The 12,544-nt window shown below is 43.4% G+C and overlaps 1 protein-coding gene across 1 annotated transcript in view; it reads left to right on the top strand.

The window, feature by feature from the left end:
* hyal6 (hyaluronoglucosaminidase 6) overlaps positions 1–5,144 on the top strand; it is a 50,372-nt gene extending 45,228 nt beyond the window's left edge. Inside the window, exons 3-4 of the mRNA XM_086008760.1 lie at positions 444–533; positions 3,565–5,144. Of these exons, the coding sequence (XP_085864886.1) occupies positions 444–533; positions 3,565–4,014 (540 nt within the window). The 3' untranslated portion in view covers positions 4,015–5,144. The remainder of the gene's footprint in view (positions 1–443; positions 534–3,564) is intronic.
* Positions 5,145–12,544: the final 7,400 nt, after the last annotated feature.

The following is a 12,544-nucleotide window of genomic DNA, read 5'->3' as shown; positions in this document are numbered from 1 at the left end:
TCTTGCTGTCTAATGACCTGTGCTGGAAAGTGGATAGCAGATGGGGACAAGCTTGAGATCGGTTGTGGCCACCACAGTCCACTTAAGTTCACACTTGAAAAATGGCCACTTAGCCAAGGAAAGTGGAACTTGGTGGGCTGCTATTTAACTACTTCTAAATACCTCTGGAATGTGTTGCAAATACTCTTGTATATAACCATAGTTAACATCTAGTGGGGAAAATTGGCACTGCATGACCATTTTCTTCTTGTAGTCATTATTAGCATTTCAAGCTCAAATCCAACTCAAAGCAGTTTTTTTTCGTCTCTGGCAAATTGAGGTTATTCTGAAGGACGCTTTACATGTGTTGCCTTTCAGACAAATACAGAATCCTAAGTTGCCACAAAGTATTATTTTCCTTAAGAGATTGTACAACTATTATGTGGAATCTTCTCACTCTACAGATTGACTTGGTCCATACAATTGGTGAGAGTGCTGCCATGGGAGCTGCAGGGATCGTTCTTTGGGGAAGCATCAATTATGCAAGATCAAAGGTATAACTATTTTAATCGTATTCTCCCTTCCCTCTCACCAACAACTGCTGCAGCCCTCTTCCATATTACTTCCTTCAGCTGAAAGGTATGGGATATACCGTGAATTCCACATTGAGCATTCTAGCACTTTGTAACCCCAAGTCATTTTCGCACAGTCACATTTTCCTTCAACTGTTCCCCTTTTCCTTAATTCCTATTCTGACTATTGAACACCCAATAAGGGTCTCTACCTGAAGTATATCAGAATTTCAAAAGCAGTAAAAGTTCAGTAAAGATGGGCATCTCCTTATTACAAGCATGAACTTATTGTTCCTCTTTTCCCTTCATGCCAGTATAACGATTAAATAATCTTCTATAAAAGTACATGGAATCTCTTCCGATATCTACAGGGGGAAACCAATAGAGAAATTTGGAATAGTTAGTGATGGATCATTAGAAGGTTGCGTTGGTTTCCATTAGGATTTTTTTTTCTATTAATTCATGGGATGTGGGTGTCACTGGCAAGGCCAACATTTATTGCCCATCCCTAATTGCCCTTGAGAAGTTGGTGATGAGCTGCCTTCTTGAACAGCTGCAGTCTGCATGGTGAAGGTACTCCCACAGTGCTGTTAGGGAGGGAGTTCCAGGATTTTGATCCAGCGACAATGAAGGAATGGCGATATATTTCCAAGTCAGGGTGGTGTGTGACTTGGAGGGGAACTTGGAGGTGATGGTGTTGCCATGGGCCTGCTGCCCTTGTCCTTCTAGGTGGTGGAGAACGTGGGTTTGGGAGGTACTGCCGAAGAAGCCTTGGTGAGTTGCTGCAATGCATCTTGTAGATGGTATACACTGCAGCCACGGTACGCCGGTGGTGGAGGGAGTGAATGTTTAAGGTGCTAGATGGGGTATCAATCAAGCGGGCTGCTTTGTCCTGGATAATGTTTAGCTTCTCGAGTGTTATTGGAGCTGCACTGATCAAGGCAAGTGGAGAGTATTCCATCACACTCCTCATTTGTGTCTTGTAGATGGTGGAATGGCTTTGGGGAGTCAGGAGGTGAGACAATCACCACAGAATACCCAGCCTCTTATTTATATGGCTGGTCCAGTTAAGTTTCTGGTCAATGGTGACCCCAGGATGTTGATGGTGGGTGCTTTGGTGAGGAGGAATTTCTTCACCCAGAGAGTGGTGAACCTGTGGAATTCTCTACCACAGAAGGCAGTAGAGGCCAATACATTAAATATATTCAAGAAGGAGTTGGATATATTTCTTAAGGCTAAAGGGATCAATGGGTATGGGGAGAAAGCAGGGACCGGGTACTGAACTTGGATGATCAGCCATGATCGCATTGAATGGCGGAGCAGGCTCGAGGGGTCGAATGGCCTACTCCTGCTCCTATCTTCTATGTTTCTATGTTAGGTAATGCCATTGAATGTCATGGGGAGGTGGTTAGATTCTTGCTTGTTGGAGATAGTCATTGCCTGGCACTTGTGTGGCGTGAATGTTACTTGCCAATTATTAGCCCAAGCCTGAATCTTGACCAGGACTTGCTGCATGCTGGCATGGACTGCTTTATTATCTGAGGAGTTGCGAATGGAACTGAATACTGTGCAGTCATCAGCGAACATCCCCACTTCTGACCTTATAATGGAGGGAAGGTCATTGATAAAGCAGCTGAAGATGGTTGGGTCTTGGACACTGCCCTGAGGAACTCCTGCAGATATGACTCCAGCCAGTGGAGAGTTTTTCCCCTGATTCCCATTGACTTCAATTTTACTAGGGCTCCTTGATGTCATACTTGGCCAAATGCTGCCTTGATATCAAGGGCAGTCACTCTCACCTCGCCTCTGGAATTCAGCTCCTTTGTTCATGTTTTGACCAAGGCTGTAATGCGGTCTGGAGCTGAGTAGTCCTGGCGGAACCCAAACTGAGCATCAGTGAGCAGGTTATTGGTGAGTAAGTGCCGCTTGATAGCATGATCGACACCTTCCATCACTTTGCTGATGATTGAGAGTAGACAGATTGGATTTGTCCTGCTTTTTGTGGACAGGACATACCTGGGCAGTTTTCCACATTGACGGGTAGATGCTAATTTTGTAGCTGCACTGGAACACCTTGGTTAGAGGCGCGGCTAGTTCTGGAGCACAAGTCTTCAGCACTACAACTGATATGTTGTCAGGGCCCATAGCCTTTGCTGTATCCAGTGCGCTCAGCCGTTTCTTGATAACACGTGGAGTGAATCAAATTGGCTGAAGACTGGCTTCTGTGATGGTGGGGAACTCATGAAGAGGCCGATATGGATCATCCACTCGGCACTTCTGGTTGAAAATGGTTGCAAACACTTCAGGCTTGTCTTTTGCACACATGTGCTGGGCTCTGCCATCATTGAGGATGGGGATGTTCAGGAATATGATCATTGTAATTGAGCATTTGCATGGCATTTATTTTCCCTTTCGAAGTAGCCTTTCTGACTTTCAGTTTGATGACCTGCAATTAACTGCTTAACATTCTGCACTGATAGAATTGTAAAAATAAGATGCCATAATTTCATGCTGCCTTGTTTACGCCTCAAGTGAGATCTGTTTTTCTCATATGATCCAATCTTTAAAATGTTCTATTTTCAGTGGATTTGAACATATGTCAAAACCATATAGAACAACTATCAAACTGTAATTGTAAAGGTTCTGCCTGGTTGTAGTTTGTAAAATTCAGCAAGTCAGCCTCTACCTTGATTATAAGCAGGAACCAAGACTTTGTAATAACTGCTGCACATATAATCCTTCTAATTTATGAATCATCATGTTTACTCACAACAAGTATCGCAGCAGGCAAAATCATTTCACTGAATAAACTTGGTAACTGAATGTGTTCTCTTTCCATCACCTAGTTCGTCTATAATCAGGAAGATATTGGATTCGGAGTTTCTTGTTAAGAATTCAATGAGTTGGTGTTTTTAGGGACTGACATGAAGACAGTTGTTCTCTGATTCATGTTGGTCATTTAATTTCATGTGTGTATTTTTAGGATTAAAATTACCTTCACTTTTCCTTACAGGGTCACTGCTTAGCAGTGAAGGGGTACGTAGATGGCCTCCTGGGACATTATGTTGTTAATGTGACATCTGCCACAAAGTTGTGTAGCAAGCAACTATGCAAGAGACATGGAAGGTGTGTGAGAAAGAACATCGACTCCAAAACCTACCTCCACCTGGACCCCAGCAGTTTCAAAATCAGAACCAATCCTGAAGGAATGCATCCCAGATTTTCCGTGAAAGGGAGAATGAACGCAAGGGACATCAAATACATCAAACATAAGTTCACGTGTCAGTGTTATGAAGGTTGGATTGGGATTTCCTGTGAGGTTCCAGTTCTTGAGATTGCTTCAGTGGATAAAAATGTCCAGAGCATCGTGGCTGGAACAAATTCAGCCCCACAATTACCATTTTCATTTGCCACTATTGTTGTCTTTCAGCTAGTCATTAAAACCCTTAATTTTCAGCACTAGAAGCAGCCTTGTTACTCTGGTAAATTGATGATATGACAAAGATATCATTTTATCAGGTGTGTGTAAATGAATGTGGACAATGATCTATCTGGGAGACTTGGCTGTACTATGGAGGCTTTTTTCCCGAAGTATATTTAAAGACACTACCGTAACTATCACATCTGCTGCAGCACACGCTTAACAGCGGCCAACATAGCAGTTCCAAATCAGAGTTGTTCCTGATTATTTCAGGAACTGAGCCTGTCTGAAAGCCCTCAACGAAAAAGAAAGTTTAAGAGAATGATCATTTAACATTTGTTTTTGTAAATTTGTTTTCTCCCCTCATTAACTCTTGACACATTTCATGTTCAAATAGAGAAAGTGAACAGGTGCCATGCTCCTTGGTCACTGCTACTCCAGGCCCAATAACTCTAGACAGTTTGATGTTAATAATGTGACTCGGGCAACCCCGGTGGCTCAGTGGATTTAAACAGTGAGCAACTGAGCCATACTAGAGCAGAATAATCCAAAGTTCAGTCCCTAATCTCTGGCAAGTTAGCTGATCGCAGCCAAGACAGCAGTTGGGATACTATAATTGGCCTCAGTTGCCTGATTTTTTTGAGGAGGGGATATTGACCTGGTTTCCTGCACCTGATTGATTCCATAAGCTCTGCTGGAGGTGCACGTTGGGTTACGACCGTGCCGGGCTCAGTTGTGACGCCACACATGGGGAAATAGCTTGACAACACTCACTGTCACGACTTACAGCTGAATAGTGCCCACTTGGGTGAGGAGCTGGAGTGCAATTGGCACCTATAGACTGTACCAACAAGAAGTTAACAAGTTCAGGAGGGGAAGGGAAGAAAATAAAATATGTTCAAAAATATGATGTACTTAGCAGTTCACAAATTACAATTAGCATTAGAGATGTCAAAATGTAGAATATAGTTCTTTAGACTTCAAATGTATTGAACCACAATGTATTTGGGATGATTTATTATCAATATACTGTGTTTGTTTTTTATTGCCTATGTAGCTTAACGCACAGGTATTCCTTAATTGCTGTGGTGCAGAAATCCCTAATATTTCAATTCTGATCATTCAAATTTATATGGAGAGACTTTGAAAATAAAAAGAACCAATTAATTTGTGCAAAATGGCACTCGTGTTGTCTTCATTTTAATATGTCTTGTGCAGACTCCACCTGTACATTTTCACACACTTGTAGCTTAAATATGCTTCCTAGGCAGAATACATTTCATACATTAAAAAAAAATTAAACATAACATTGGGCCAATTTTCCTGTAGCAGGGCATCTAACGGCATCAGCCGTTAGTTAGACTTGCCTATGCAGGATTTTACATTTTTTTGTGTGGTAAGTTGCTGAAAGTGCGAGCTGATAACGTCACAGTGAGGGGAAATTGGGCATCTGGGACCTGTGTGAACAAGGAAAGCGACTGTGTATGTCCTTAACCAATCAGATTGAAGGATTGTGAAATAAACATACCAAGGGCTGAGAAGGAAGTGTAAATTAGAATGGGTGAATTCAATGTCAAAATCAGGTACAGAAAGAGAAATAAAGGCCGGAATTGTCTGGGTTGTCATAGGGCAGGATCGGTGGCGGGTCGGGTGGGAAAGTTTTTTTTTACCCCGCTGTCAACCCGTCTTTTCCAATCTCGGGTCTGTCAGCGCTGAGCAGACTCGACAGGCAGCAGCGGGAGACCCAATTAAACTCATTATAATGTACTTAACAGACCCTTAACAGGCTTTTATAACTTACTTTAACTTCGTGGCCACGGGAACCACGCTGTTCGGGGACCATGTCTGTCAACCTGAGGTGGGAGTTCCGTGGCCATGGCTCCAGCTGATTACTTGACAGCTTCAACAGTACAGTAAAAGCTCCCACCTGACAGACCATCAATTTCCTCAGCCACAAGCTGTTTCTCAGTCCATTTCCAGCACAGATTCTGCAGGCTTTTCACTTTCCACTCGCCATCCACTCTCATCTTATTGGAAGAATTCTCTCACCATTGACAGAATGCTTCTGTCATCTCGACTTCACCTGCCATCTATTCCATCAACATGGGTGCTCTTTATACTGTCTCACCTTGGTCCTCAGAATCCGACCAGGATCAGCCCCAACACCAGCAGCACCAGGCACACCAGCAGCACCAACAACAACACCAACCTTCTCCACAATCACCTGATGCTGCACGGGATAGAGGGCATCAGCACCCGAACACATTGCTGCCCGGGGACACCAGGGATGGCCTCACCATGGCCAGATTTACTTCACTTGACGCTGTACACCCTGGATGCCACATGATGCGCCAGGATGGCACCACCCCACACCAACACCATAAAGCATCCCTACAATGTCCAAGCCTTTCCTTTCACACTGACCACCATTGCGGGGGGTACCATTATGTCTCACCAATCACTGCAACTCACTAAGCCACTTCCAAAGGTGCACACAAATCTGTTCAAGAATGGAAAGTGTTAAAAATAAAGGTTTCAATGTTTGACAGCACATTAACAGAAACTTTACATGAACATTGGATAAAACACCCACGTGGCTACCCTTGTGTGTTGTTAGTTGGTATGATTGCACTAGGATGAGGGTGAGTGTGAGGGGTGGCTAGTGAGATGGGGATGTGATAATGTCGATAGAGAGGGATGGGTGGAGGTGCAAGGTAAGTTGGTGTGAGTAAGGATACATAGATACATAGAAGATAGGAGCAGGAGTAGGCCATTCGGCCCTTCGTGCCTGCTCCGCCATTCAATGAGATCATGGCTGATCCTTTAATTCAGTATCCCGTCCCCGCCTTCTCTCCGTAACCCTTAACCCCTTTTGCCCGTAGAAATATATCTAATTCCCTCTTAAATATATTTAATGAGCTGGCGTACACTGCCCTCTGTGGCAATGAGTTCCACAGGTTCACCACTCTCTGAGTGAAGAAATTCCCCCTCATCTCTGTCCTAAATGGTTTAGCCCTTATCCTTAAATTATGTCCTCTAGTTCTGTTCTCACCCGCCAAGGGAAACATTCCTTCTGCATCCAGTCTGTCTAGACCTGTCAGAATTTTATACACTTCTATGAGGTCCCCTCTCAATCTTCTAAACTCCAGTGTGTACATCCCTAAACTACATAGTCTCTCCTCATAGGTCATTCCCGCCATTCCTGGTATCAGCCTGGTGAATCGCCGCTGCACCCCCTCCATGGCAAGAACATCCTTCCTCAGATGAGGCGACCAAAACTGTACACAGTACTCGAGGTGTGGTCTCACCAGTGCCCTGTACAGCTGCAGCAAGGTATCCCTGTTCCTGTATTCTAACCCTTTTGCTATGAAGGCCAGCATACCGTTTGCCTTCTTGACCGCCTGTTGCACCTGCATGCTCGCCTTCAGTGACTGGTGTACAAGAACACCCAGGTCTCTCTGTACTTCCCCCTCTCCCAATCTATTGCCATTTAAATAATAATTTGCCCTCCCGTTCCTGCACCCAAGGTGGATAACTTCGCACTTGTCCACATTATAGTGCATCTGCCATTTATCCGCCCAATCGCCCAGTCTGTCCAAATCGCTCTGGAGCTTCCTGGTCTCTTCCTCTGAGCCCACCCCCCCTCCTAGTTTAGTGTCGTCTGCAAATTTGGAAATGCTGCATCCGACTCCCTGATCCAGGTCATTAATGTAAATTGTGAACAGCTGGGGGCCCAGGACAGATCCCTGTGGTACCCCACTTGTTACTGCCTGCCATTCAGAAAATGAGCCGTTTATTCCAACTCTCTGTTTTCTATCTGACAGCCAGTTCCCTATCCACGCCAATACTTTCCCCTTTATCCCATGAGCCTCAATTTTCCATGCTAATCTTTTATGTGGGACCTTATCGAAGGCCTTTTGGAAGTCCAGGTACACCACATCTACTGGCTCTCCCCCATCTATTCTACCAGTTACTCCCTCAAAAAATTCCAATAGATTAGTCAAGCACGATTTACCCTTTGTAAATCCATGTTGACTCTGTCCTATCCTGTCCCCATTTGCTAAGTGCTCCGCTATTTCATCCTTAATGATGGACTCCAGCATTTTGCCCACAACTGATGTAAGGCTTACAGGTCTGTAATTACCTGCTTTTTCCCTACCCCCCTTTTTGAATAGTGGGGTAACGTTAGCTACCCTCCAATCCATGGGCACTGTTCCCGAGTCTAATGAATTCTGAAAAATCATCCTTAGTGCATCCGCTATCTCTAGGGCCACCTCCTTCAGTACCCTAGGATGCATGTTATCAGGCCCTGGGGATTTGTCCACCTTCAATCCCTTTAGCTTCCTTAACACCATATCCTTAGAGATATTGATTTGCGTCAGTTCCTCCTTTGCCAATGTCCCTATTTTTCCCGATATCCCAGGGAGGTTTTTTGTGTCTTCCTTCGTAAAGACTGACCCAAAGTATGCATTTAGTTGATCTGCCATTTCCTTATTTCCCATTATATATTCCCCCGTATCTGACTGCAATGGACCAACTTTGGTTTTCACCAGTCTTTTCCTTTTGATATACTTATAAAAGCTTTTGGAGTTAGTTTTTATATTTTCCGCCAGCTTGTTTTCGTAAGCTATTTTGCCCCTCTTGATTATGCCCTTTGCCCTCCTTTGCTCTATCTTAAACTGTTCCCAATCTTCCGCTCTGGCGCTTTTTTTGGCTATTTTATACGCCCTATCTTTGGATTTTATGCTGTCTCTAATTTCCCCTGTTATCCACGGTTGAGTCACCTTTTTAGATTTCCTTTTATGCCAGATTGGTATAAACAATTTTTGCAATTTTGTCATTCTATCTTTAAATGTTTGCCATTGTTTATCTACCTCCAGTCCTCCCAGGAACGTTGTCCAATCAGACCTACTCAGTTCCCGTCTCATGGCATCATAATTCCCCTTGTTTAAATTCAGGACCTTAGTCTCTGAGTCAATTTCTTCGCTCTCCATTTCGAGTGAGAAATCGATCATGTTATGATCGCTCTGACCCAAGGGTCCCCGTACAACAAGATTACTGATTAGTCCCTTCTCATTGCACAGTACCCAGTCCAATATAGCCTGTTCCCGAGTTGGTTCCTCGACATATTGATCCAGATAACCATCCCTTAAACACTCAAGGAATTCCTCCTCCTCATTATTTTTACTGATTAGGCTAGTCCAATCTATATGTAAGTTAAAGTCACCTATGATGACAGCTGTGCTCTTATTGCACGCTTCTCTAATTTCCCTCGTGATGCCCTCCCTAACCTCTATTTTACTATTTGGAGGCCTATATACCACTCCTATTAATGTTTTTCGCCCCTCGCTATTTCTTAGCTCCACCCATATAGATTCTGTATTAACTGAGTTAATATCCTTCCTTTCAATTGCATTTATCCCCTTTTTTACTAGCAATGCTACCCCTCCTCCCTTTCTTTTTTGTCGATCCTTCCTAAATACTGAATACCCCTGTATGTTAAGCTCCCAGCCCTGCTCACCCTGCAACCATGTTTCCGTAATCCCAATTAGATCATAATTATTAACCTCTATTTCCACAGCTAATTCATCTACCTTGTTCCTGATGCTTCTCGCATTAAGGTATAAAACCCTCAGGCTTTTTTTATGCTCACATTTTTTATGAATTAGTTTGGCCCTTTGTTTTTTGTTCCTCACCCTTTTACCATTTATTTCTGTCTGCCTTTCACTTTCCTCTATTTCACTACATAGGTTTCTAGCCCCCTGCCATACTAGTTTAAATGCTCCCGAACTGCTTTATCAAAAATTACCCCGAGAACATCAGTTCCATCTCTGCACAGGTGTAGACCGTCCCTTTTGTATAGGTCACACCTACCACAAAACTGGTTCCAATGCCTCAAAAATTTAAAACCCTCCCTCTTACACCACTGCTCAAGCCACGTATTTAGCCTAACTATCCTGTTCTCTGTACTCTTACTAGCACGTGGCACTGGTAGTAATCCAGAGATTACTACCTTCGAGGTCCTACTTTTTAGCTTGGCTCCTAACTCCCTAAATTCTACTTGTAGGACCTCTTCCCTTTTTTTAGCTACGTCGTTGGTACCAACATGTATCACGACAACTGGCTGTTCCCCCTCCCCCTCCAGAATGTTCTGCAGGAGTAGGGTAGGGAAGGCAGAGTGATAGGGATGTGATGAGAGGCACAGCAGGATGAAGTTGAGTGTGGCTTTGTACTAATGTTTTGTGATCTAATGAGATCATTGAAAGGCTTGCATCACTGCACCCAGGTCCTCCTGACAACATACCTTCTTGTGACCTCCTCTGCAATGTGCAACCAGACTGTCTTGGTCTCCTGGGGTGGTCGCTTCCGCCCATTGGAAGGGAAGAGTACCTCCCTGCGTGCTGTGACTCCCTCCATAAGCATATGGATGGTGTCAGGGGAGAGCCTGGATGCAGCCCTGCACCTCTGAGCAGTGATTATCAGTGTTTGCAGCACTTCAATGCTGTAGAACACTGACAGCACAAATGTCATAAGTAAGTTGACCATGGTCCCTTTAAGGAAACCGGATGATGACGCATCATGAATGACATCACTAGACCCGCTTCCTCTAATTGGACTGAGAAATGCACTGGGTGGGCTTAACAAGCCCTATCAACGTAAATTCATTTTAGGCAGCGGAATGGAGCCAGCAGCGGGGCTGCGACCAACCACTGACATCGCCCGCGCCGGACACGCTGAGGTGAGCAAAATCCCAGCCAATGAGAGGGAACGAGAGACTGGATTAAGAGAGAGAGAAAAAAGAGAAAGAAATTGAAAGTAAAAAAAAGTTTTAATTTTACATTTTTAAAATCTCCAACAACAATTAAAACCTGTAGAAATGAGACTCCACACTTGTAATAGTTATTTTTAGTATGGTTCTAAGACAGGCTCCTTGCATCACTTCAGACCATCTCTAACTTTCTATGGCAAATTTAGTTTGTATCTACCGCGCAAATACAACAACTTCACGCCATTCAATGCAATTCAATGGTGAGGCAGACAATGAGATGCCGTTTTCGTAAAGCTAATTGCGGAGTGGCGCAACTCGGACAGAAACTTTTGGATATTTGAGTTTAACTGCGCATCTGCCCCTTCCTGAAGTTGCTGTACCATTTATGCATAAGTAACAGCGAGCGCCATTAGCCTCACTGTTACTTTGATATTTTGACAGCAAAATCTGGGCCATTATTCTTCTACCTCTGGGACCTCAATCCAGTTCTTACTAGGCAGACTCAGAAAAAACAAAAGAAAGAACTTGCATTTATATAGTGCCTTTCATGACCTCAAGATGTCCCAAAGCACTTTACAGCCAATGAAATACTTTTGAAGTGTAGTCACTGTTGTAATGTAGGAAATGCGGTAGTCAATCTGCGCACAGCAAGCTCCCACAGACAGCAATGAAATAATTCCCAGATAATTTGTTTTAGTGATGTTGGGTCATATTAGCTGGCTGTTCCACTCTGAAATAATACATGGGTGGCTGGTATGAGAAAGGGAAATGTCACACAGATGCAGTTGGGAACACTTTCTTGAGGTTGGAAAAAAGGCAGATTTATAGAGGCAGACTGAGAGATTTATTCTGTATCTGACCTCTGACCTGGCAGTGCAAATAACTTTGAAAGTATCCTCTGGTGGGGTGAGAGTGCAATCCACTTTTATTTAATTTTTTTTAAAGCATTACCATTCTTTTAAAATGTAATTTCTTTCTTACTTTCTTAACTCTTTAATGCTAATATGATGTTTCACACTGATATCACATGCAGTATTGCCACAATGCACTGTGCCTATTTCAGTCTTATTGGGTTATGACATGTCATGTAGAAGGACTGATTGTTGCAGCAGCATCAATTCCGGACAGAGTGAATAGGTTGAATGTTCTGTCTCATGAAATGAGTTGCAAAAAACTGCTTTTATAACTTTTAATTCATAATTGATATAAAACATTTGTGAAAAAAAAGGTAATTCGGAAAGTCAAAACATGGGTTGAAATAATGCAAGAACCACCAGTTAATATTTTCACCTTCAGAAAAACACAAATATTTACAGAGAATCATAGTACAGAACAGCACAGAAAGAGGCCATTCGGCCCATCGAGTCTGCGCCGGCTCTTTCGAAGAGCAATCCAGTTAGTCCCACTCCCCTGCTCTTTCCCCAGATTCCCTGCAATTTTTTCTCCTTCAAGTATTTATCCAATTCCTTTTTGAAGGCTACTATTGAATCTGTATCCACCACCCTCTCAGGCAGTGCATTCCAAATCCTAACCACTCGTTGTGTAAAAAAGTTTTTCCTTATGTCACCCCTGGTTCTTTTGACATTCACCTTAAATCTATGCCTTCTGGTTATAGAGAAGAGACACTGCTGGCTATATTTCAATTTTTAATGGGTAAATAAGCAAAACAAACTCCATCACAAATTTATAATCTCGAGAGCTGTGGGCCCCACGACTAACCCCATCTATTGTCAAAACCAGAGGCGACATGAGGAACATCTTTTTTACGCAACGAGTGGTTAGGATTTGGAATGCACTGCCCGA

Source organism: Somniosus microcephalus, chromosome 16 (genome assembly GCF_052327205.1).
Source record: "Somniosus microcephalus isolate GS21.2 chromosome 16, FLI_Smic_1.0, whole genome shotgun sequence".
Taxonomy (NCBI): Eukaryota; Metazoa; Chordata; class Chondrichthyes; order Squaliformes; family Somniosidae; genus Somniosus; species Somniosus microcephalus.
This window is presented reverse-complemented; position numbering and strand designations above follow the sequence as displayed.